Below are 27467 nucleotides of genomic sequence, written 5' to 3' on the forward strand. Positions count from 1 at the left end.
TAGTACAGAATAAAGTATATAAATATTTACATCTATGCATTGGTACATAAATACATCTAGATAAACAGGTGGAATTTCAAATTTACAGAGAGGTTGGTTCTAGTAAAGCAATATGCCTCACTTATGTTTAGAATTTGGAAAAATCATTCCACAGAAAAACACTATAAATGGTGTTTACACAAAGCTTACTTAAACCACAGAAAAACCATAAAAATATTAGCAAATAGAATAAATGCAAATGCATAGTATTTTGTAGTATTATATTTAGTAATCTCCAGAATATATAGTACACTACAATCTAGGCTGAGCACCGTTCCTTAAATACCTTTGCTTACTCTCTTTCTACCTTGGGAGGAAAATACTATCACATTCCTACTGACTTCTCAGTAAACACAGTCTTACTCTCCCTCACTCTTAACTCCTACACACATTATACACACATGGAATAAAGGGAGAAAATAGGTCTGAGATTTCATCTCTGCTGGGTGCTAAGATAAATATGGGTGTGAGGACAACCATTGCCTTTTAGTTCAATTATGCACATTTTGATGTGCAGTGAGATCCAATCTATTTGCAGTATACTACATAACATTCATGGTGAGTGCAACAGTGGTATTGATTTTGGTAGAATAATTGTAGAAATAAAAATGTTTAAATTTTCTAAGTTAATTTGCGTCTCAGAAAATAAACAGAATTGTCTTCAAAGGCCCATTTTGTGGGTAAAAAATATAGGCATAAAGCATATATGCATCCTTGCCTATATTCTAGTCCCCGGCTCTCTTCTGTATAGCTTCAAAGGGCTTTGGATTCTGAGGGAAATTACAAGAAATACTAATTCTGGTATGTTTTAGTAGAGGAACTAAATGGCCTTTCGAAGTTCATAGAATCAGACATCTGACTCTATGGAAGCATTGATATATATAATTTCCATGGATTATACTGTATACGTAATTCAATCATTTTCTCTTTTCTTCTTCAAAACATTTTAGATTGTAGGTGGATTTCTTGAAACAATGAGGCTGGCCTGAAGACTGAAAAGTACAAACGGGGAACAAATTAATGCATGGGGTTATTTCCTCTCCCTCTATCAGGCAACCCATAGTAGGTTATTCTTTTCTGCAGCTATCAAAATCTACTTGCTGCACCCCAAGGATTTGGAGTGGTAGAATGGAGCGCAGTGTTTCCTCTGGTCTCAGTTTGTCTTCTAGTTCAAAGAATAGGATTTGAATCACACAAATACAGAGAAAATGGAAATCTTGCAGAGACAGCATGGACTAAACTAACCTGAAGTTAAAAACATGTGTCTGAAGAAAATTAGAAAGTGAATGAGGCCAAAAAGGTTGAAGAAAGGGATATTATATTCCTTAGTTAACTTTATGGAACATTTTTGTTTTGGAGGGTTAATGAATGAAAGTAAGTTGCTATCTTTATATCAATATGTGAAAAATAGTTGTCTTTGAAGGATTCTTAGCACTTTTGGGTCAATAACATATAAAAAGACATAAAATCACCACGATGGAAAAATAAACTAGGTTTTATTTCCCTTGTAAATATTTTTAGGGATAGCAATTAGCAGTTAGATTGTCATATAAGTAGTGTTCTCTAAGGATCTTTTGGCTTTGTTTTAATAGTTTAAGAATCAAAGTAGAAAAGCCTTAAACTAAACTGAACCTTAATAAAAGATACTGTGAAGCCAAAAGGTGGAGAGCACCAGAAGAGCAGACATCTTCATATCCTTTGGTGAGTCAATTATACTTTAGCTACCTAATATTGTATTGCAGGAAGAAGAGTGGCTCAAGGCAATATATATTTATAGAGTCCTTTTTAAGTAAGAACTTATAACTAAGAATTTATATTACTAATGAACATGGTTTAATTAAGTCTGACACATTTTAATCAACATTTTTATGATTTCTTTTTAGATAATACTTAATGTCCAGTTTCTTCGTTTACTACCATAAACGTTCCAACTCTTACAACTTTACTTAGAACAAAATGACAATGCAAAGTATTTCTTTTTAATGTAGCCCTAAGCTCTAGCTCAAAATAACACACATTTTCCTGAGCATGTAGATTATAAAAATAGTTTAAAGAAGCAGCCAAGACTAAATACAGAGGGTACATTTAAAGGATAATGACAATAAATGTATTGATATTTCTCCCCTGGTTTATTATGTGCCAGATACAACAATTTTGTTGCTTTATATTAAAACACTTAAGGATCTATGGTTAAAAAAAAAAAAAAAAGCCATGGACAAAATTGTGATTCACAATACATTAAGAATGCATGAATGACAGACACTTCACCAAAAATGACATCCAAACAGCTAAAAACCACACGAAGGAATGCTCGCAATCATTAGCCATTAGAGAGATGCGAATCAAAATTACAATGAGATACCATCTCACCCTGGCAATAATTCTACTGATCAAAAAAAAAAAAAACATAACACCAGAAAACAACAAATGCTGGTGAATTTTTGGAGAAACTAGAGCTCTCATACACTGCTGCTGTGAACGTAAAATGGTACAACCATTATGGAAAACAGTACGGTGCTTCCTTAAAGAGTTAGAAATAAAAATATCATATGATCCAGCAATCCCACTCCTAGGTATATATCCTAGAGAAAGAAGAGCTGTGACACAAATAGACATATGCACACCCATGTTCACTGTAGCATTATTCACAATATCATAAAGATGGAAACAAACTTAAGTGCCTATCAAAGGATAAATGGATAAACAAACTGGTATGTACACGCCATGGAATACTCCACAATAATAAAGAATAATGACGAATCTGCAAAACATCTCACAACATATATGAATCTGGAGGACATTATGCTGAGTGAAATAAGTCAATTACAAAAGGCAAACATTGTATGAGACAACTATTATAGTCAAGAAAACGTTTACACACAAAAAGAAACATTTTTTGATGTTCCCAGGAATGGAAGGCAGGGAGACAGAAAATCACTAACTAGTGAGTAGACACATGTTAACTTTGGTGAAGGGAAAGGCAAGACACAATATGGGGGAAGTCAGCATAACATAACCAAGGCAAGGGAAGACACTGAGAGGTATACAAGAACAAAAGGCAACAACGGTAAATACTATAAAATACACAATCCTGCAACAGTAACAAAAAACAATAATTTATGAGTGGATAATAGGTAGATATATATGCTGAATAGGTGTGAGGGGCATATGGGAGTACACCCACATGCATATATAGGTTTGGCTATGGATATTTCTACATACATATTTGTATGTGCTGCACATATATTCATATATATATATATCTATATATATTAGAGCACACAGGGGGCACGGTCATGGAAGCATCCTAGACATAGCCAAACACCTCCAGGGATTGAGTTACTGGGTTTGAGGGCTAACAACCAAAGTCTCGAAGGACATCTAGGTCAATTGGCATAATACAGTTTATAAAGACAATGTTCTACATCCTACTATGGCAAGTAGCATCTGGGGTCTTAAAAGCTTGTGAGCAGCTATCTAAGATACAACTACTGATCTCTTTCCATCTGGAGCAAAGGAGAGTGAAGAATACCAAAGGCTCAAGGAAACAATTAATCCAAAGGATTAATGGACCAAAGGAACCACAGTCTCCATTAGCTGAAGCCAGAAGAACTAGATGGTGCCCAGCTACCAAGAGAGACCACTCTGGCCAAGATAGAAACAGAACGTCCCCGTTAAAGTGGGAAAGAAAATGCAGAAAAAATTCAAATTAATATAAAAGGTAGGAGTGTAAAATGATATGTTGTTGTGTGCCGTTGAGTCGATTCCAACTCATGGAGACCCTGTGGGGCGAAGTGGAACTGCTCCGTAGGGTTTCCAAGGCTGTAATCGTTATGGGAGAAGATTGTCAGGTCTTTTCTCCTGAGAAGCTACTGGTGGGTTCAAACTGCCAATATTTTTGTTAGCAGCTGAGTGCTTAACCATTGTGCCATCAGGGCTCCTTGTAAAATAAGATAATCACTTCAAAAAACTGTTTAGCAATTTCTCAAAAAATTAAGCTTACATTTACCCTATGACCCAACAATTTCACTCTCAGGTATTACCTGACAGAAATGAAAACATTTATCTACAAAAAGACTTGAGAAAGTGTAAATATTAACATTGCCATAGTCACAAAATGGATAGAATTGATAAATTACATTGAGTAAATCAACAGAATGCTAAACAATAAAAAAGAATGAACAACTAATAAACACAAACATGTCAATGAATCTCAAAAACATTATGTTGAACAAAAAAACACATGAAAGCCAGACCAAAAAAAAAAAAAAGTACATAGTATATAATTCCATTTGTGTGAAGTTCTAGAAAAGATAAACCCAAACTATTTTTTTTTTTTTTTATGGAGGTAGTAATAAGAACAATGGCTGCCTTGGTGGCAGGGCTGTCTAAGACTGGGGAAAGGAACTTTCTGGAGTATTGGGATAGTTGCATATCTTTATAGGGAGGTTGGTTACATACATTTATCAAAACTTGTTGCACTGTTCACTTAAGATCTGTGTATTATACTTTGCAAACTAGTCATCAAAAAAATTAATTTTAGAAGTTTCAGGTTTACAGAAGAGTTGCAAAGATAGTACAGAGGGTTTCCATATACCTATATCCAATTTCCCCAATTGTTAACATCTTGTCTTAGTATGGTACGTTTATTATAATTAATGAACCAATATTAATATATCATTTAAATAAATAAATAGGACCATATTTACTGGCCTGAAAGAGACTGGAGGAACCCCTGAGGCTATTGCCCTTAGATATGCTTTTAACTTGGAACTGAAGCCTTCCCAGAGATCACCTTTCAGCCAAATAATAGCCCTATAAATGATAACCCACAAGAGAAAAGTCCTCCTTAGAACAATCATCTATATGAGACCAAAAGGGCAACGTATGCTCAAAAGCAAAGATGAGAAGGCAGGAAGGGGCAGGAAAACTGGACAAATGGAAATGGGGAACTCAGGGTGGTAATAGGGAGAGTGCTGACACTTCGTGGAGACTGCAACAAATGTCAAGGAACAACCTGTGTATATACTACTGAATCGGAAACTAATCTGCTCTGTAAATCTTCACCTAAAGCACACACATAAAAAGAATGAATTAACATGTGAATAAATAGAACAAGGGAAAAAAAAAAAGAACACTATTTTTGTTATTAAGAAAACCAGGGCAGGCATCTGTTCACAAGGGATTTTAGACTTGCAGAAAAAAAAAAAAAGTTATATTAATATTTGCAAATTGATCTAAATAAAGCTGGTTACCACCAGTATTCACTGCTTTGTTATTGAAATACCCAAAACAATCAAACTCATTACCAACCCTCCTTGAATTCAAATAAATTTCTATCTAATTTTCTAGGCACATAAATTATCTTAACTGCTAAAATAGGTTTGCCTTGAAAATAAACAAGTAGCTGTTCCAATGAGAGCAATAAGGCTACTTATGGTACATGCTCTGGATTTGTAAAATGTTTTAATTTTTATATTTACATGAGCCCTGGTGGCACAGTGGTTAAGTGCTGTGCTGTTAACCAGAAGTTGGCGGTTCAAACCCACCAACCACTCTGCCGAGAAAGATGTGACAATCTGTGGCAGAATTTGCTCCCTAAAGGTTACAGCTTTGGAAAGCCTATGGGGCATTTGTACTCTGTCCTATCAGGTCATGTTATGAATTGAATTGTGTCCCCCCAAAACATGTGTCAACTCAGCAGGCCATGATTCCCAGTATTGTGTGATTGTCCACCATTCTGTCATCTGATGCAAATTTCCTATGTGTTGTAAATTCCACCTCTATGATGTTAAGAAGGCAGGATTAGAGGCAGTTAACGTTAATAAGGCAGGACTCAATCTACAAGACTAGGTTGTATCTTGAGTCAATCTCTTTTGAGACATAAAAGAGAGAAGAAGCAGAGAGATATGGGGACCTCATGCCATGAAGGATGAAGAATGAGGAGGGGAACATGATTTTGCACCCAGGGTCCCTGCACTACTAGATCAGGAGAATATTGATGACAAGGACCTTCCCCCAGGGCTGACAGAGAAAGAAAGCCTTCCCCCGGAGCTGGCACCTTGAATTAGGACTTCTATCCTCCTAGACTGCAAGAGAATAAATTTCTGCTTATTAAAGCCATCCATCTGTGGCATTTCTGTTATAGCAACACTAGATAACTAAGACAGGTCACTATAAGACCAAATTGACTCAAAGGCACACAACAACAGCAAAGATAGCTTAGTCTTAAGATAAATAAATAAACAAAAAAGGGCAAAATATTTGGAATCCTACCTGTAACAAGAAAGCTGCATCGCCCGGCTCCGGCTTCGTTTATGATGCTACAATTATAAACCCCATAGTTTTCATTGGAAAGACTCTTCACCGGGTACTCTGTGTATTCCTGAGAGTCAAACTGACCCGTCCGTAATAGTTTATTGCCCAAACGCCACTCGTAGGTCAGTACCCTGATTGGATAGGCTCTCAGCACCCGGCAGCTCATGGTGACGCTGCGGTCCTGCCCTTGTCGGATTTCCAAGAATGCTGGTTCCACAGCAGGAGGATCTGTAAAACAGAGATATTAAAACAGATAAAGAATGTGGTTTGCCATAAACCAGTGGCTATTATCTCTGTAAGACGCTATTTTTAAGAACACAACCAGCAGCAGGAAAGAAGTGAGTGGAGGAGAACGTATTCAGGTCTAGAAATTTCAGCTTGGCTTGGAAAATGTAATGTTCTGAGTGGGAAGTAAATGAACTTCATTGCTTTAGAAAACATTTACAGGTGAAACTCGCTGACTTTAATTTTTCTTTCTAACTTCTTCCCAGAAAAAAAAAAAATGGAAGTTTGGTTTACAGTGTCAGCAGCCAAGTGATGCTCTGGAAATGAAATGCAGAGTCAAGGTCAGATCTCCAAACTAGTTGTGAGATTTTGAAGCAGATAATGGGGTTGATTCGTGTCCATGTCTCTTGATTATTCTCATGTTAGGTTCAGTCTTTGGGCTCATGGGTACTCATTATTAATAAAATAGGTAAACACATTTATCTAAATTTATTCTGAAATTATTTGCAAGTTCTAATAATCGTTCGTAAACCTTAAGCAAACTGCACAGATAACACAGTAGAGGTGTTTTTTAAACCATTAAAATGGCTTCTTTAGCTGGCATAACTGCGATACTTTTTTCTTATAATTAAAACTTGCTTCATTAGTTACGTAACCATTTTGTTTTTGATGGTAAGACTTCCAAAAGATGTTATACTCTTCCCTCATTGTGTACTCAACTTAGAGTATACAAAATATAATCCTTTGCTTAATGATTCCTGACCATCATAATAAATAACAATGTAATTTGTTGAATCAGGGCCATTTTGTGTGACCACTTAGGATTACACTGGGCAACGTGATTCCATGTTGCTTAGATGTGAGTAACACCCTCTTGAGTTGTGCAGTATAAAACCCGCACAACTCTACCCATAGGTTCTTCCTGCAAGATACTGAAAAGTTTTAGGATTACCATGCTTTGAGCACTTACTCTATAAGTCCTAAGAACAAAAACACAATCATAATTTAAAAATCCTGCCTGCATATAGTTTATGGTCTAACATGGAAGGTAGGCATTTAAATAGTTATAAAACTGAAGTATAAAAAACTTTTGTAGGGTAGCAAGTAGTGAATAACACCACCAGGATTGACAAGGCAAGTCATCCCAAGGAAAGTTGTGTCTTTCAGCATACATAGGAAAAAGTCAGATGAGTAAGCAGTAAGAGAAGGCATTCCACATGGAGGGAGTATCACTGGCAGAAGCAAGAAGAAGCTAGAGAGGCCGGGATGGTCAGAGGAATGCAAATGGATCAGCATAGCTGGTGCATAAAGTGTATACAAGGTGTTGGGAGGAAATAAAGATAAGAAGAAAGAAGGAGACTCCATTCAAAGATACTTGCATGTCATGTTATGGGTTTGGATTTTATCCTGTTGGTATTGGGGATTCTTTTAAAAATTTAAATAAAGGATTAGCGTAATCACATTTACCTTTTAGAAAGAATATTGTGGCAGGTATGAGGAACATAAATCAGAGAAGGAAGAGACTGGTTTCAGAGAAAATGATGTCTTCTTTGGCAAAGGCCTGGACTAAAGCAATGTCAGTGAGACAACAAATGATGCTTAGGAAATGGAGGGAATAACAAGTGTCAATGACCAAGACGGAGAAGAAAAGAAGATGCATTGGGGGTATAGCGGGCAGGCTGAACCTGGGCACCCGTGAGCCACACAGTATAGAGATCTGGTAGACAAGTGTTTCTTCATTTTTACACATATGGGTGATATTTGTTTAACTCTTTGCTTTTGATTTGTTGCTTAATTGTAGTCAGGGAAAAATTTTAAGTTTGAAATTCTCTGAAATTTGTTGATAAAACACTTTATGGTCCACTATATAATCAATATTTGCCCTCCATCAGTTTGGGGTATGTTGATCTACTGGGTTAAGTCTAATAATTGGGTTGTCCAAACCATCTATATCTTTGTTGACTGTTTTTTGTTTGTATGTTTTGCCTATTTATTCCACTTGGATTCACTTGGAAAAGTGTGCTACAAATCTTCTAATAAGGTTGTTGTTGTTGTAGTTAGGTGCCGTCGAGTTGGTTTCAACTCATAGCGACACTGTGTACAACAGAACAAAACACTGCCTGGTCCTGCACAATCCTCACAATCGTTACACTTGAGCTCATTGTTGCAGCCACTGTGTCAATCCATCTCATTGAGGGTGTTTTTTTTCGCTGACCCTCTACTTTACCAAGCATGATGTCCTTCCCCAGGGACTGATCGCTCCTGATAACATGTCCAAAGTATGTGAGACGTAGTCTCACCATCCTTGGTTCCAAGGAGCATTTTGGTTGCACTTCTTCTAAGCAGTAGGTATTTATTTTTTTAAATGTCTTCCTATCGTTCTCTCTACTTTTATATATTTTGAAGCTATGTTATTAAATACATACAAATGCAAAGCTGCTATATGTTGCTGGTGAATTACCTTATTTCTAATAATACTTTATTATTCAGATGTCTATTTTGCCTGATATTAATATTGTTACCCCGACATTCATTTAGTTAGTATTTGAATGTTATATTTTTCCATCCTTTTACTCTTGTACTTCCCGTATTCTTATATTTTACATGTAACTGTTTTAAAGAGCCTAAGGTTAGAGTCTAATTTTTAATAGAGTCTGCCCATCTTTTTCTTTTACTCAGAATGCTTAGCATTTTAATCATTTATATTTATTGTAACTACTGAGATATTGTGGTACAAATGTACTTATTTTTTGTTTTCCGTTTGGTTTGTTTTCTTTTTACTCTTATCATCTTCTTTTAGATTGGTGAATTACTTTATTATTCCAACTCTTTTCCTGCTACTAGTTGGGAAATTAATTACTCTGTTTCTATTATTTTATTGGTTATCTTAAAGCTTGCAATATGCATACCTAAGTTACCAAAAAAGTTCATCAATATTTTTACCATCCTCCTAGACAATGCAGGAATCTTAGCAAACTTTGCCCCATCTGCTCCCATCTTGACATACATCACTCTTGTTTTTTCTAACCTATTAGACATTAGTATAGTTTTATACCTGCACTGTTTTTTTAGATTTACTCAGACGTATGCTAGTTTATTTATTCCATCTTCATTATAGAAGATATAATTACATCTGTGATTACTTTTCTTTTGCCTAAAGTATATAATTTAGAATTATCTTTAGTGAATTATCTGATCTTGATTTTCTAAAAATATACTTTTTAACATCATTTTTAAAAAATATTTTCCTTGGATGACAAATTATAGGTTTGAAATTTTTTTTTTCAACACATCAAGGTAATATTTCACTGCCTTCAGACTGCCATTGTTGCTGTAGAGAGGTCATCTCTAAGCCTCACAGTTTGAAGGGAATGTATCCACCACCCACTGGCTTCCTTTATAAGAGCCATGGTGGCACAGTGGTTAAAGCATCCAGCTGCTAACTGAAAGGTTGGCAGTTCGAGCCCACTAGCTGCTCCGTGGGAGAAAGAGGTGGCAGTCTGCTTCCATAAAGATTTGCAGCCTCAGAAACCCTATGGGGTCACTATGAATCAGAGACAACTAAACAGCAGTGGGTTTGGTATTGGTTTTTGGCTTCTTTTACAAGCTTTTTGCCTTTGAGATAATGTCTTTAGGTATGGATTTCTTTTTTAAATATGTTTGGCACTTGCTGGGCTTCCTAAATCTGCTGATTTAGGGTTGGTATCATTCATGTGGAAACCCTGGTGGCGAAGTGGTTAAGTACTATGGCTGCTAACCAAAGGGTCAGCAGTTCGAATCTGCCAGGTGCTCCTTGGAAACTCTATGGGGCAGTTCTACTCTGTCCTATAGGGTCGCTATGAGTCGGAATCGACTCAACGGCACTGGGTTTGGTTTTTGGTTTTTGTCATTCATATGAGGAATTTTTGGAAAAGTCTCAGCCATTAGCTTTTCAAAAAACAAATCTGTTCTCTTCTTTCTATTCTCACGTCATAGTCCTTTTCAGTACATTAATTCTTTCTCCAGTTCTGCTTAACCTTCTTAACTCATTCTTTAATTCCAATAATGTAGTTTTTATTTATAAATATTCTGTGTAGTTCTTTTGTAAACTGGCTATGTTGCGTTTTTATACTTTCCCATAACCTGCAGATGTACTCAAGCTTCTATTTTCTTTCTTCTAAAAACTAATTGTTTTTTATAATGTATGATAATTCCAGTCACCGGTTCTGAGGGTATTTTTCTGTTGGTTCTTTTAAACCACTAGGTATTGCAGTAGTTTGCCACACCACAACAGACTACTAAAACAAATACCTTTTATCCTTCAGAATCCAACAGTTTGAAGTTATGAGTGGAGAATGTAAATGGTGATGCAAAAGGACAAGAGAATTGAAGGGGCTCAATTTAAGCAACAGACTATGCGATCCAAGTCGCTTAGGGAAGGAAATGAATTTAAAGGGAAACAAATGGGGAAAGACAGTCAATGGATTGAATTACTAGAACAATTGAAAACTTTAAAGCAAGTGTATTGCAAAAAAGGGAGTCAGAAAGTTTCATTCAATAAATAGAATTTTGTTAGAGTTTAATATTTCATTCAAATGAAATTCTGAAGCAGAATGAAGAGGAATGATACCAGAGTCAAGTGCTCAAATACACACAGTATTTATAGAATTTTGTCAAATTTAGAGTGTATAGACAGCAAATGAATGTTTGTGAATTCCTCCTATGAATAAAATCCACAACCTTAGTTTGTGTACTTGGCTGTATCTATTCAGCAGTTCAAATATATGATTCATTTGCTTAGCGCATATTTGTTACTTGACTTTTGAATAAATATTACTCCTTATGATAAACGAATATTAATTTTCCCAATTTAAATGAATACACCTTTATCCCCAAGTTATATTTGTATTTGTCTAACAAAAATATAAGTGTCTGTAACTGCTTATTTTCTTATTACTGATTTCTTTTGAACGTAAAAGGTAGAAAATGTAATTAATTGTACCTGACTTGGAAATATCTTAAAATACATATTTACTTTTTCTGTGAATGACTGTCTGTGAGAATACTTTGAATGTATTCTAACCTATTGGGTTATTTAAAACAGTGAGTTTTTAAAGCCCTCTCTACATATGAATGTGTCATTCTTTCATGCCTAGAAGATTCAGCCCACTCGGTTATTAATGGCCTATAAAGACATCTAATAGTGTTGGGTTAAAACTCTTTAAACAGTGTGTTTTCATAAAGTTCAATAGAGTCTGACTTGGATGGCATCTCTAAATTAAAGCAATCATTACCTCTATTAAAAGGCTGCTCAAACTATTTGGATTCTAGGGTGGTTCCTTAACCACAGAAAGCTAGAGAATGTGAAAATGAGTTCACTTATTATGGTCCAGTCAAGTCTGTCTGTGGAAAAATTCTGCCAAGATATAAGGTTCACTTTAAGCATAGTGGCTATTAATGAGCTCAACATTTCATTCTATGGACTACCCAGTGAGAAGGACAGACCTTTGCAGTTATGATTAAATGGCGTAGTGTGCAGACTTTCAATATGATGAAAGAACATTTCAGGTGTAAAAGAGAGTTCACTATTGTGATAGAGTCAGTTTTTCATGGTATGAGTTATTCCGTATGGTTTATTATGAAATATTCAATTTTAAGAAACTGAAATAAATGAAAATATTGTGAGGAAAAGTCCACTTATGTGTGAAATGTTTAAAAGTAGGATTTCTTCCAAAAAAAATCTAAATCTGTTGCTGTCGAGTCTACTTCAACTCATAGTGACCCCATAGGACTTAGTAGAATTACCCCGCAGAGTTTCCAAGGAGCAGCTGGTGGATTCAAACTGCCGACCTCTTGGTTAGCAGCTGAACTCTTAACCCCTGCGCCACCAGGGCTGTTAAGAGAAAAGTATCCTACTTTTGTTTTGTTCAATAATCAAAATTATTCTAAAAATATCCATTACATTATACAAAATTTATTCATTTGTATTAAAAATGTTTGGATCGAATTATTTGTCAAACTATCTCCCAGAAAATATACTGAAGGATGTTGATACTACTGTTAATAACAAAATTTATGCTGACATTGGATATTTACCATGTGCTAGGTATGCTAAGATATTCACACAGATTATCTCTCTATCACTGTAATCCATTTATAGATGAAGACACTGAGGTACAGAGAAGTAAAATCACACAGTTAGAAAAGTACCAGGGCAAGAATTCAAACCAGAATGTGCACTCTTAATAACAATCTATGCTTCATTATTTTCAATTAGAATATTATGAACATTTCACAATTTAGTTCTCTCACTCAAAGAGGACTTTGAAAATATGGCCCTATGGGTTATTTATTTAAAGTTATCAATTCAAATAAAGGATGAATTAAGTCATTAAGAAACAAGGGTTCATAATTACTTCTCATATTATTCTTTTCAGTTCTACTGGTTCCACATGTCTGGAAAGCATTCTGAATTGTAGGGAGAGGGGTGTCTAGTGGGTAAATCCATATACAGTTGTCTAGCTTATTTGAAAAGGATAATGCATAAAAATATCAGGTTATAGGAAAAATATGGGTTAGTGTTTATTTCTTTTAATAATGGGATCAGAGACTAGTTTATGAGTTATTTTGACATTATGTATCAATACAGACTTTTTTAAAACAATGGCCAGATTCACATGATTGCTACAACTGCAAGAGAAGTAATACTTGATTATAATAATAAAAGATGTTTAATTTTTTTTTTTTAAATAAGATTAATATAACCCATTTTTAAGTCTTAAAGTATGAGCCTTATGGACTTGAAATGTGCATAATAGGGATGTCATCAATTCATTCACAGTAAAAAGAGGAAAATGCCCACCTCTTTGGAGAACTTGAGTATAAGTATTATCCTAATAAGCAACATCATGATAAACAGAGAAAATATTGAAGTTGTCAAAGGTTCCATTTTACTTGGATCCACAATCAACGCCCATGGGAGCAGTAGTCAAGAAATCAAACGATGTATTGCATTAGGCAAATCTGTTGCAAAAGACCTATTGAAGCGTTAAAAAGTAAAAATGTCACTTTCAGGACTAAGGTGCATAAGAGGCATAACTAGGGTATGGCAGGTATTGAACTGGCCCTTGGCACATGGTTTATATTAACCTGCTAGTGATCTGTCTGTGGAAAATGGCGCCACACTGAAATTGAACCCTGTCCAAACATCTGATGATCCTATTTTAGATAACTTTACCATAATAGCAGCTGATAAATAAAAGTCAAGCTTTAATCTTTTAATTAATACATTACCATGCTTGAGGTAGATCGTTGAGCCATGCCGAGTTAATAGAAATTGCTCAATGATGCCATGTGCCCAGGGCCAGTTTGATACCTTAGATACATCACTGGCATGTGCCTGACCCAAGCCACGGTATTTTCAATTGTCTCATATGCATGTGAAAGATGGATAATGAATAAGGAAGATGAAAGAAAAAGTGATGCCTTTGAATTACAGCATTGGTGAAGAATATAGAATATACCATGGACTGACAGAAGGATGAACAAATCTGTCTTGGAAGAAGTACAGTCAGGGTGCTCCTTAGAAGCAAGGATGGTGAGACTTCATCACATACTTTGGGCATGTTATCAGGAGGGATCAGTCCCTGGAGAAGGGCATTGTGCTTGGTACAGTAGAGGGTTATCATAAAAGAAGATCCTCAAAGAGATGGACTGACACAGTGGCTGCAACATGAGCTCAAACATATCAATGATTATAAGGATGGTGCAGCACCAGGCCGTATTTATTTCTGTTGTATATGGGGTTGCTATGAGTCAGAAATGACTCAACAGCACCTGGCAACAACAACAACATGATACAAATTATTTGGCCTTTAGGAGGTACACTGTTACAGATGCATACATTACAATTGTTTCTTCTCAAGTCATTTCTTCTCAAGTCAAATGCTTGCTCAATAACACACTCCTCTGCCCTCGGCTGAGTTTAAAGAGATCTAGGAAATTGTGCTCTAATGATCACAAAATCTATTATGCAGGAATTGGCATCATTAAGCCAGCAAGTTAAATTTTTCCACTGTCTGGTAAAAATAGTGAAATCACTACATCAAGCATATGGCACTCTCTCTTTCTTCCTGCATGATCTTGTGATTATATCCATTTTAGTGGTAAGAAAACTGAAGTTCAATGAGATGAAGGTGAGCAGCCTGTCTATGCAAACAGAAGAACATTAATCATGTTTAAACCTAGGACATGTCTGTACTTTAAGTTTTACCATGTAACTTTCCTAAACAATGTGTTACTATATGAATTAGGTTCCAAAGATGCCTATTTTATGTGCATCAATCAAGCATATAAATATTATTTATGTGTATGATACTATGCACTAGATTAAAAAAATAAGAAACAGCTCCTGCTAACATGGAGCTTACAATCTCTAAAGAGATATTTTCATAAATGTATCTCAATTTAATAAGAACATGCAGTATGATTTCATATAAGAAAACAACTGATTAATTGCTAATCAAGTTTTAAACTAAGGATAATTTATTAAGTAGAAAAAGATATGAAAAAGAACTGACTTGAAATACGATGCTGAAAAGTTCTTAGGTTCTAGCTAAATGTATATAGAAGAAAAGCAGATTGAGACAGCTAACATTTTAAGGGATAATCTACTCTGTATGACTATGCTAGCACATCTCACATGTTTATTACCTCATTTATACCTCACAAGCTTATGAACCATATATCATTATCTCTCTTTTATAGAAAGGAAAATTAATCTGAGAGTTTACATTCTCAAGTATCCCACATCTTGCAAGTGACAAACTCCAGACCAAATTCAAAACCACGTAACTTCAATGTCCATGCTATTTCCACCACACTGAAGATGAGGAAACAATATCAAGAAAAACTATAAATCAGTCTTTTGGATAACGTTAGTCAACCTGAGAAGCTAGTCATATGTATACAAAAATGTAGTTTAAAAATAAAATAATCTACATTTGTTGGCAGAAAAGCAACCCCCAAAATTTGGTGATACACTTTATAAAATTAGTTCTTACCTTTCTCTACCTGATATTTTGGGGTTGTTGGTAATGGTATACTTCATATTTCAAATAATGTCCCCAGCAATATAGCATTTTGGCACAGCATTGTTAAATTGCAATGTGATTGAAAATATTTACATATTTGTATTATTGAAGGTACACACATGAAGAATAATATACAGAACCATTGTAATTACTTCCTTAAAACAAAAATGATAATATACTTCATACTTCTATGGAAGCTTTGCTTTATAAGATTATTATTTATTATTTAGCTTAGGAGCCCTAGTGGTGCAGGGGTTAAGCACTGGGCTCCTAACTCAAAGGTCAGAAGTTTGAATCCACCCACCACTCAGGGGGAGTAAGATGTGGCAGTAGTCTACTTCTGTAAAGATTTCTAGGCTTTGAAACTCTATGTAGCAGTTCTACCCTGTTCTATAAGGTCGCTAAGAGCTGGAATCTATTTGAGAACAACAGGTTTGTTTTTCTTTTTGGGGGGTATTATTTAGCTAGATTTTTTCTGTATCTAAGAGAATGTAAAGAATAAACCAACTCTGAATAATCCAAACAAGTATTTAAAATCCCAGTTGATTTATGCATAAAATATTTTTAGTGCAAATAACAAACAAAATGAAAAAGAATACAAAAACAAAAAATTATAATTCAGGTGATTTTAAATTGTCATATCAAGTATAGCGATTATACTGTTTTTATTTACTATTTTGCTTTGTTATAAAGAACACTATGATGAAAAATATTGTTAAGAACTACTCATATATAGAGAATATTTAAATCAATGCATCACCCTAATTTCAGCTCCAAAAAATGGCCTGTCCATTTATTATAATTTAAGAAAACATGAGCTAAAAGAAAGCAATATATTAAATAGGCTTGTGTAGAAATGGTGCGTCTGGGTAGTGACGGAGACAGCCTTGTGTTATGCTGTTGATATTCATTATATGACCCTACGGTAGATGGTCTCAGGATATAACAGTCAATAGGCTTGTGTAGAAATGGGGCGTCTGGGTAGTGACGGAGACAGCCTTGTGTTATGCTGTTGATATTCATTATATGACCCTACAGTAGATGGTCTCAGGATATAACAGTCAATAGCTATCTAGTAAACCAACGTGTATTTTTTACTATGGAGTCTGTAGGTGGTGCAAATGGTTAACATGCTCAACTGCTAGCTGAAATGTTGGAGGTTCAAGTCCACTCAGAGGTGCCTCGAAAGAAAGGCTTGGCAATCTACTTCTAAGAATCAGCCACTGAATATGCTATGCAGCGCAATTCTCTGACACACATGGGTGGCCGCGAGCGGGAATCAGCTTGCTGGCAATTGTTTTTATTTATTTTTATTTTTCCTACATTTCATATAAAGATAATGACAGAAGAAGCAAAACACCTTAAATGGGTTGTAAACTCTTTTACATTCTTTTACAACTGTGAATCTGAAGTTTCGGGTTTTGAGATTAATTACTGCTGGTAACTGATGAAGAACTGTTTTCATTGCCTCTGCCAAGTCATAGAAAATATTGCAGAAGCCTTATTAAAATTTGCTAAATCTTTCCTGAAGAACGGCTCAAAGATATAAGATAATATTTATATCTCCACTCACACATTTTGAGATGTATTTTGGTGACTTTATATTTATCTTACATACTGAATTTGTAAAATAGATCTCTTCTCAGACTTTCCATATGCATTGACTGTAAAAAAAAAAATTTTTTTATAAACACAGTTGAGTTAATGTACAAGATTTTAACTTTGTAAAATGCATATATTTCAAATTCTAAAAAGTTCTCACTACCCCTCAGTTTAAAGAACCTTCATTGTTTTTCCTTGAAGAATAGCACATATTTATGTCAGTGAGTCATCATCCACTGAGATGAGGGATTTTCTGGAGCTCTATATAAGATATCATTTCTACCCCTTAAGAAATTTAAAAGTCTGGGTTGACACATAAAAAACTAAATAAATAAAAACTTAGATATATTTTTGAATGTCTGTTGTTGTTTGTGTCATCAAGTCAATTCTGACTTACAGCGACCCCATAACATGGAGTAGGAGCCCAGGTGGCACTGTAGTTAAATGCCTGGCTGCTAACCTAAAGGTCAGCCGCTCGAACACGCAAGCAGCTCCACAGTAGACAGATGTGGCAGTCTGTTTCTGTGAAGATTTACAGCCTTGGAAACCCTATGGGGCAGTTCTACTTCATCCTATAGGGTAGCTATGAGTCCCAGTCGACTCAACAGCAGTGGTTTATAGACAGAATAGAACCACCCCATAGAGCTCCCAAAGCTGTAATCTTTACAGCTGTTGGATTCAAACCTCCAGCTTTTACATTAGCAGCTGAGTGCCACCAGGGCTCCCTTTTGAGACCCTACCATATGCAAGGAGCCCGGTGGTGCAGTGGTTAAGAGCTTGGCTACTAACCAAAAGGTTACTAACCAAAAGGAGCTCCAGTCCACCAGCTGCTCCTTGGAAACCCTATGGGACAGTTCTACTCCATCCTATAGGGTAGCTATGAGTCAGAATCGAATAGACAGCAACAGGTTTTTTACTACATGCAAATAAGTATGTTGGTCATTGTGATGATACAAAATTACTATCTTCACGGAGATTACAATCTAGTGGGGAAAATAAGATATAAATATATGAATATTTAAACAATATAATAGATAAGTTTAATGAATGGTATAAAGTGGTGTTAAATGATAGATATATCATATAATTATCAATATAATAGATAAGTTTAATGAATGGTATAAAATGGTGTTAAATAAATGGTATAAAGTATTAGATCTCGATGTTTTCACAAGAAGAAAGCATCACGGTGGAGCAGCATAATCTAAACTTTCATGAGCTAATTTTTGAAGGATCTTTTGAGCACATAGAGAGAAGGAGGCAGGGAAAATTGTAGGAAAGGAGCATTTTGTGTGAGAAGGGGCAGGGACTGAAAATCTGGGTATTGCGCTGTTCCTTTGTGTACATTTTTACTTAAAATATCTGGGCTTTAGTTAACTGAAAGGTTTGGGCTGATTACAAAAGTGAATGATTCTGTTAACAAAAACAGAGAGGTGGCAAACTATATCCCATGTTTGGCAACAACGATGGATAGAAAGACACCATTTTCACTCTAGCACAGAGTTTCAGAGGTTGAGTAATAAGTGATATGTATCCAAAAAAAAGTGATATGTATAGAACCAGGCATTCAATCATTCACTGAAAAGAATCTGAACATCTCCTAGATATTAAATCCTCTTTTGAGCATTTTATTTCAGAGTTATCATACACAGCCCCCTTTATCAAGAACTTTGTTGTTTTCCTCAGTAGATAAGAAATACACATAAGTTACCTTAGTACAAGACATCATGACAGACAAGTGTAATTGTGAAAAGACAAGAAGAATGACCAATCTTCTAAACCTTGTACTAGAAGTCCCTAAATTATTAAAATTGTATAATTTTTGAATGATATTGTTAACTAATTTTAGAAAAAAGTAGTTTTTATATATTGATGGAGCTACAAAATAGTTCTTTTAAAAAACTATTGAAAAGGAAATCATTTTTAAATTAAAAATAGCATATATCCATGAACATTCATAAAGAAACATTATTAATTATTAATTAAAAAACTATTAAACATAAAGTAAGCCAAATAACTGGTTTTCATATATATTCATATACTTTGTTCAGTTTCTTAGCTGAATCTTTCAGTCCTACCATGACACTAATATTTTTTGGAAGAATGTATTTATCCCAATATGATCACGTTATTTTTAATTTTTAAATAAAATTGCCTTTTTTTTAATAACCTTCACAGTGGCATTTTATAATTAATAAATTTGAAATTAATAAAATGTTCAATAGTGTGTTCTCTGTAAAACTAAAGTTTTCAAATAAGAAAATAACCTTTTTGAATATAACAGATTTCCTGGTAAGCCCAGAGCAATTTTTGCTAAATGAAGAATATCCTCAGTTGCATTTTTTTATTGAAAGGTTTAAACATTTCAGCCCAAATATGCTTACTGCCTTCTGCCTTCACTTTATTTTTACAATACAAATTTGCAAAATAATTTTCCTCTATTTATGATTCTCTTGAATGTTTCATCAAATTTAGATGCTGCAAAATCTTGGTACTTCTCACCTTTATTTCCTTCCAGTATAGAATATAACACATCCTAAAAACAGGTACTCCATTCAAAGCATATTCCAGAAAAGCAATATCAAACAATCCCTACCAAAAGTTGAGATATTCTCAAGTGCCACTGCTGATTTAAAAACTATATGTCACGCACGTTAGCACTCTGTTTTGTAGGAATGAGCTTCCCACAAAACTCTCTCCTTGATTTGTAGGAAAGGGCTTTAAAATTTCCAGGTTGCATACTTTGTTTTAAAGAATAACGGTGTGCTCACTGAGAAGAATTGCAAAAAAGTCCCTGGTTGGTGCGAACAGTTAATTCATCAGCTGCTAACTGAAAGGTTGGCGGTTCCATTCCAACCAGAGAGCCCTCTAAAGAAAGGCTTGCAACCAACCTCTGAAAAACCAGCTGCTGAGAACCATATGGAGCACAGTTTTACCCTGACATATGTGGAGTCACCATGAGTTGGACTTGACTTGACAGCAACTGTTTTTTTAATGTGCTCAAAAGCTTCACAAGCTAAAGTCTTTTGGCACTCAATATATTGAAAGAGAATAATTTCAGCATTGCCACAGTTCTTTATTAAAACTGTATTCCTTTCCTGGGTCATTCAAAACACGGGGAGGGGGGAGGAGGGCAGAGTCATGTGAAAGATGTTTAGTTCTCTTCTTTAGCCAACAAACTGCTACCCTTACAATATACAGAATGGTGCTCAATAAAGTTGGTTTGTATATAAATTATGTACACAGAATTTAATAGTATGTTAGTAATATTAATAAGTATAAATACAATTACATAAATATGTTAGTAACAAAATGTAGATACATTACTCTAATAATGTTATATCAATATATTTTGCATGATTCCACTAGGCTGTCTCAAATTACATCTCTAGCTTCCAACTGCTGGCTTACCTACTATCCCTTTTAAACTCAGTCTTGCTCCTTTGCTTATAATATCAAACACAGCAAACTATATTCAGTATTTGTTTTCCTGGTCTTTGATATATCTGACATGAATTACCAGTTCCTCAAAATGCAGTAGGGAAATAAGTCAGGAATTATAATGTACAGGGAAGTGTTAACTAGGAAAGACCCTATTCAGTGAAAATCCTATTTCCATTTTTAAATTAATTTTTCTATTTCTAATAATTTTTTTGTGAATTTCTTTACTTCCCCATGGTTTCCTAAAGTTTCTTGTTTTATTTTTCTTTTCATATTTATCTTTCAATAACCTTTCACAAATAATTTTGTCCTAGGTTTTAGCTCGTCTTATCTGCAAAGGTAGTTCCCTGTCAATGCACTGTTAGAACCATTTTTTAATTATCTTCATCAAAATCTTACTTGTGTATGATATTACTGATATTGTTCAATAATTTTCACATTCTGTTTGATCACCTTTCTTTGGAATGGGCACAAATATGGTTCTTTTCCAGTTGGTTGGCCAGGTAGCTGACTTCCAAATTTCTTGGCATAGACTGGTGGGAGACTCCAGCATTGCATCTATTTGTTGAACACCTGGAAACTCTGATGGCATAGTGGTTAAGTGCTACAGCTGCTAGCCAAAAGGTCAGCAGTTCGAATCCGCCAGCCGATCCTTGGAAACTCTATGGGGCAGTTCTACTGTGTCCTATAGGGTTGCTATGAGTCGGAATTGACTCTACGGCAGAGGGTTTGGTTTTTGTTTTTTTTTTTTTTTGGTTGAAACATCTCCAGTGGTATTCCTTGAGATCCTGGGCCTTGTTTTTTGCCAACACTTTCAGTGAAGCTTGGACTTCTTTCAGACTCTTTGTTTCTTGATCACATGCTACCTACTGAAATAGTTGAACATTGACCAATTCTTTTTGGTACAGTGACTCTGTATATTCCCTCCATCTCCTTTTGATCCTTCTTGTGTCATACAACATATTGCCCATAGAATCCTTCAACAGTGAAAAGCGAGCATTTAATTTTTTCTTCAGTTTTTTAGGCTTGAGAAGTGCTGTGTGTGGTCTTCCCTTTTGGTTTTCTAACTCCAGGTCTTCGCAAATATCATTATAACACTTTGTCTTCTCAAGCTGTCTTTTGAAATCTTCTGTTCAGCTCTTTCACTTCGTGAATTCTTCCATTCACTTTAACTACTCTACATTCATGAGCAAATTTCAGAGACTCTTCTGATACCTATTTTGGTCATTTCTTTCTTTCCTGTCTTTTTAATGATCTTTTGCTTTCTTCATGTATGACGTCCTTGTTGATAAAAGGTATTTGTAATGAATAAGTCATTGCTCTTGCAAAATTCTTTCACGTGAGCTCTGGAGTTGTTTTTATCACCAAGGCCATATTTTCCAGCTACTCATTCTTCTTTATTTCCAATTTCCACATTTCAATCACCAGTAATTATCACTGCATCTTGATTGCATGTTTGACCAATTTCAGACAGCAGAAGTTGTGAAAGTCTTTAATTTCTTCATTTCAGGCATTAGTGGCTGGTGCATAAGTTTAAATAATAGTTGTACTAACAGATCTTCCTTGTAGGTGTATGGATATTATCCTATAACTGACAGCATTGTACTTCAGGATAGATCTTGAAATGTTCTTTTTGACGATGAATGTGATGCCAATCCTCTTCAGTTTGTCATTCCAAGCATAGTGGACCATATATTTATCCAATTCAAAATGGCCAATACCAGTCCATTTCAGCTCACTAATGCCTAGGATATTGATCTCTATGTGTTCTATTCCATTTTTGATGACTTCCAATTTCCCTACATATACTTTGTGTATTCCCTGTTCCAATTTCTAACGGATGTTTGCAGCTGTTTCTTCTCATTTTGAGTCATGCCACTTCAACAAATGAAAGTCCTGAAAGCTTTACTCCATCCACATCATTAAGGTCAACTCTAATTTGAGGAGGCAGCTCTTCTCCAGTCATATTTTGAGTGCCTTCCAACCTGAGAATTCATCTTCTGGCAATATATCAGACAACCTTCCACTGCTATTCATACGGTTTTTACTGGTATCCACAGGGAACTGCAAGAAATTCATGCCAAATTCAGAATAGGACACGGAATGAGAAATATCATTGCTGATGTCAAATGGAGTTTGTCTGAAAGTAGAGGATACTAGAAAGATGTTTACCTATGTCTTACTGACTATACAAAGGCATTCGACTATATGGATCATAATAAATTATTGATAACGTTGAGACGAATGGAAATTCCAGAACACTTAATTGTGTTCAAGCAGAACCTGTCCATAGACAAAAAGGCAGTTGTTTGAACAGAACAAAGGGATGCTGCACGGCTTAAAATCAGGGCAGGTTGTGTCAGGGTTGTATCCTTTCACCACACTTATTCGATTTGTATGCTGAGCAAATAATCCGAGAAGCTGGACTATGCGAAGAAGAACACAGCATCAGGATTGGAGGAAGTCTCATTAACAACCTGCAGTATGCGGATGACACAACCTTGCTTTCTGAAAGCAAAGAGGACCTGAAACACTTATAAAGATCAAAGATTACAGCCTTCAGTATGGATTACACCTCAACATAAAACAAAATTCCTCACAACTGGACCAATAAGTAACATCATGATAAACAGAGAAAAGATTGAAGTTGTCAAGGATTTCATTTTACTTGGATCCACAATCAACACCCATGGAAGCAGCAGTTAAGAAATCAAATGGCATATTGCACCGAGCAAATCTGCTTCAAAAAAACCTCTTTAAAGTGTTGAATAGCAAAGATGTCACTTTGAGGACTAAGGTGCGCCTCACCCACGCCATAATTTTCAATCGCCTCATATGCATGTGAAAGCTGGACAATGAATCTAATATAGGACAATGAATAAGGAAGACCTAAGAGGAATTGATGGCTTTGAATTATGATGTTGGCGAAGAATATTGAATACATCATGGACTGCTGGAATAAGGAACAAATCTGTCTTGGAAGAAGTACAGACAGAGTGCTCCTTGGAAGCAAGGATGATGAGAGCTCCTGTCATGTACTTTGGACATATTATCAGGAGGGATCAGTTCCTAGAGAAGGCCATCATGCTTGGTAAAGTAGATGGTCAGTGAAGAAGAGGAAGAACCTCAATAAGGTGGTCTGATACAGTGGTTCTAACAATGAGCTCAAGCATAGCAATGATTGTGAGGATGGTGCAGGACTGGGCAGTGTTTCTGTTGTACATACAGTCTCTATGAGTTGGACCTGACTCGATAGCACCTAATAACAACAACATCTGCACAGACTTCAGAGAAGTTTTATGAATGCAACATGGAATACATCTTCTGCTGTGTCTGCTCCCTTTTCCATATATGGGAGAATCTTTAAGAATGTAGAGTAAAAATGCTTTTATTTATCGTAATCATATATACTCAATCTAAACTCTCAAAATATTTCCACATAGAAAATAAATGTTTTCCACTCAGACATTTATAACTGGAGAATCAATGCCCATTTTGCACAGCCAAGACAAGAATCCAGTGGATACTTGCATCCAGCTGTCTCCATCACATTTTTCAATACTTACCTATCCCATCAATTCACCAGTGAAATCTTACATCACTGACTTGTAACACTACAGTTTCTTCGTAACTATCGAAGTAGATCTGCTCTAGCAACCATATCAAAATACTGTGACATATAAAGAGTTGCACTTCTCAACTTGCAAAAGAACTACTAATTACTTCTATTATCCAGCTAAAAAATAAGTATATAATTTATACACATTGGAATTTTGCTTTTTTCGTTTCCAGCACCTAAGTTCCTGGGTCAATCTTAGTTTGGACCTAATAACAGTAATTTTAAATTATTGTTAATACTGAAATCTCTATGTAGGCATTTGCAGAATTTTTCTTCAAATCTTATTTTAACTAAGAATTGTTCTTTAATTATTCAGTGGTTTATTTCTATTCTTTCTACATTCATTTTCTCCTTTGTGCCCTTCTGAGAAGCATTACAATAGAACAAGAGAAGAATAGAGTATAAAGAAGTACAGAGGTGGAAATAGAAGTCTCCTCCTATTGCTGAAACCAACGGGTTAGGTAACTGGGACAAAGCCACTGACTTTCACTTGAATTCAGTTTCCCACTCTTTAATATGTGAATTTTAGACATGGATTTTGCCTGTGTATGCTAATGAGCTCTTATGAAGATTAAATGAAATAAAATATGAAAAAAAATTCTTCTCAAGATTAAATAAGGTAGTAAGAAAGAAGTAATAAAAAGTATAAGATATAGCACTAGGGCAGGGAATAATTTATTGATCAACATTATCTTCTAATTTTCTTGATTTGTTCAAGGAATTCAGTACGGTTTTTTTTTTTTTCAAAACAGGTGTTTCTCAGCAGAAATTCATTGACAAAAATTAAACTGATCCTAAATGATTATGCATGTATACGTAATTATACATGGATATTTTTAGGTGCCATGGGATGCTAAATTGGTATATCAGCACTTTGCTTTCTGCCATTTGAGTTTGCTAACTTTTTACTTCTTTTTAATTCTTGTGGATAAGTGCCACAAAGATTTATATTACGGTTAGGTGGCCTAGAGGATTTTTTCGACAAAGGGACATTTTCTTGAGGGTCCTCTTAGCCTCTGTCTAAATTACAGCTACGCAAAATACTAGTGCTTGCAACAAGTATACTATCTAATTATCAAGAAGACCAGATCACAGCGGAAAAAATCCACTCTCAGTGTTAAGCAATGGAACATGGCATCTACCCTGACAAATGAGCAAACCTTTACTGGAAAGGTTTATTGTGGAACTAACAAAGATTTGGGCATCAGTGAATCTACTTTCAATATTTCTGAGGGTAGTATCATATACTGATAATGAAATTAACACAGGATGACGTCAAAGAACATCTTAGAGGTCTTTACATAATTTCAGTAATCAGACGTTCAAGCGAAAAGATCTTTGGTGTAAGTGTAACAGGCCCTAAGGAGCTCTGGTGGTGCAATGGCTAAGCGCTCAACTGCTAATCAAAAGGTTAGCAATTGGAACCCACCAGCTGCTCGCTCAGTGAAAGAAAAGACATGGCAATATGCTCCTACAAAGATTAAAAAAACAACCTAGAAAATCCTATGTAGCAGTTCTACTTTGTCCTATAGGGTTGCTGTGAGTCAGAACTGTGAGCACACAACAATGTAACAGACCTTAGGAACCCTAGCGGCACAATTGTTAAGTGCTTGGCTGCTAAACGAAAGGCTGGCAGTTGTAGCGCACTCAGAGGCTTCACATGGGAAAGACCTGAGGATCCACTTGTCTAAAGATTACAGCTTAGAAAACTCCATTGGACAGTTCTACTCTGTCACGTGGGGTCATTTTGAATTGAAAATCAACTGCATGGCACCTAAAAAAATAACAGAACTTATCAACATATGCTCCTGCTTTAGCACTACTGTTTACCTTATCCAGGGCCACCATTACTTACCTGCAACGGGGATACTTGCTCTAGAAAAAGAAAAGGGGAGAAAAAAACAGACTTCAAGCCTTCTTGTGCTTCATCAAGAGACAACCATCCTCTGAGTACTATTTCTGTCTACTGAAAAGCACCACAGTTTTATTAGCCTTGACAGCCTGAGGACACTTGCTAGAATATCAGGCTCCGAATAGGTATTAGTAAACTACATCTCCTACAACTACTTTTTTACCTTTGTGGTGTTAGCACTTGGCACAGACACAAAATAACAGATGGTATAGAGATATCAATAGCTTTCCATTCAAGAACAGTGTCCCTCACCAAATTCAAATATGCACAAATGGGTACCAAAGCTCTTTGACAAGCAGTTTTAATCAGCTAACTTTACATCTGTGCCTTTATTATTTGTACCAACAAAGCCTCTTTAGGGATTCTTTCTCAGGTTAAACTCTTCCTTTAATTATAAACCACTGAGATGCTTTGCACAACAGTAATGACCACATAAAGTAGAAAAATAATATTGAAGGCTGACAACCTGAGCACGTGTTAACACTGATTCCAGAATATGTTTTACCATCTTCCCTGAAAATATTGATGTTAGAGCTTGTTCTTGATCCTCATCTACAGGGTGATTAAATTTATGATTGACTTTGTTGGCTCCAAAAAAAAAAAAAAAATAGCTGGTCCCAGATAGTCTTAAACAGGCTATTGAGGGAATTTTCAAAAGAGAAAATTCTTAAGGAAATTAAGGGTTAAACAGAAATCACCTACCAAAAAGAGACAACTAGGGATTTAGCATGCTTAGTTGTCTCATCAACACACTGGCAAATTGTCCCAAAACACTAAGATATCTGACACACCATCTGCATTTATCTCAGCCTATGTTAAGAATTTGAGAAGAAGCTTATCTGAATTATCATTCTCAAACGACAGTTCTCTAAAGTACGTGGGTAGGGTACAACTGTGCCCAAGGAGAATCTTTAGGAAAGAGGTTGCTAATGTGTTACTCCATGTGAATCAGTTCCCTTAATTACTACTGTGCAATATCACAAAATAGTTTTGTGACCTACTCTGCCAAGATTTAACTGAGAATTCGATGTAAACATGTCTGAGGAAAATACTGTCATTATCCAGGTCCAAATAAGCATACAAAGGGTAAAACTGCAATATGAACACTGAAACCGCTACAGACAAGTTATTTTTCCATTATAAAGCATGTATATTGACTTATTGTAACTCCACCAAACTTTGGTCTTATGTGGTATTTAGTAAGTCTCTTCAAGAAAGAGTATATTTCAAATTATTCCAG

At 35.4% G+C, this 27467-nt stretch overlaps 1 protein-coding gene across 1 annotated transcript in view; it reads right to left on the bottom strand.

Moving 5' to 3' along the window:
• Positions 1-27467, bottom strand: part of MDGA2 (MAM domain containing glycosylphosphatidylinositol anchor 2) — a 943396-nt gene that overhangs the window by 136236 nt on the left and 779693 nt on the right. Inside the window, exon 9 of the mRNA XM_049897699.1 lies at positions 6316-6585. Within this exon, the coding sequence (XP_049753656.1) occupies positions 6316-6585 (270 nt within the window). The remainder of the gene's footprint in view (positions 1-6315; positions 6586-27467) is intronic.

This window comes from Elephas maximus, chromosome 10 (assembly GCF_024166365.1).
Source record: "Elephas maximus indicus isolate mEleMax1 chromosome 10, mEleMax1 primary haplotype, whole genome shotgun sequence".
Taxonomy (NCBI): Eukaryota; Metazoa; Chordata; class Mammalia; order Proboscidea; family Elephantidae; genus Elephas; species Elephas maximus.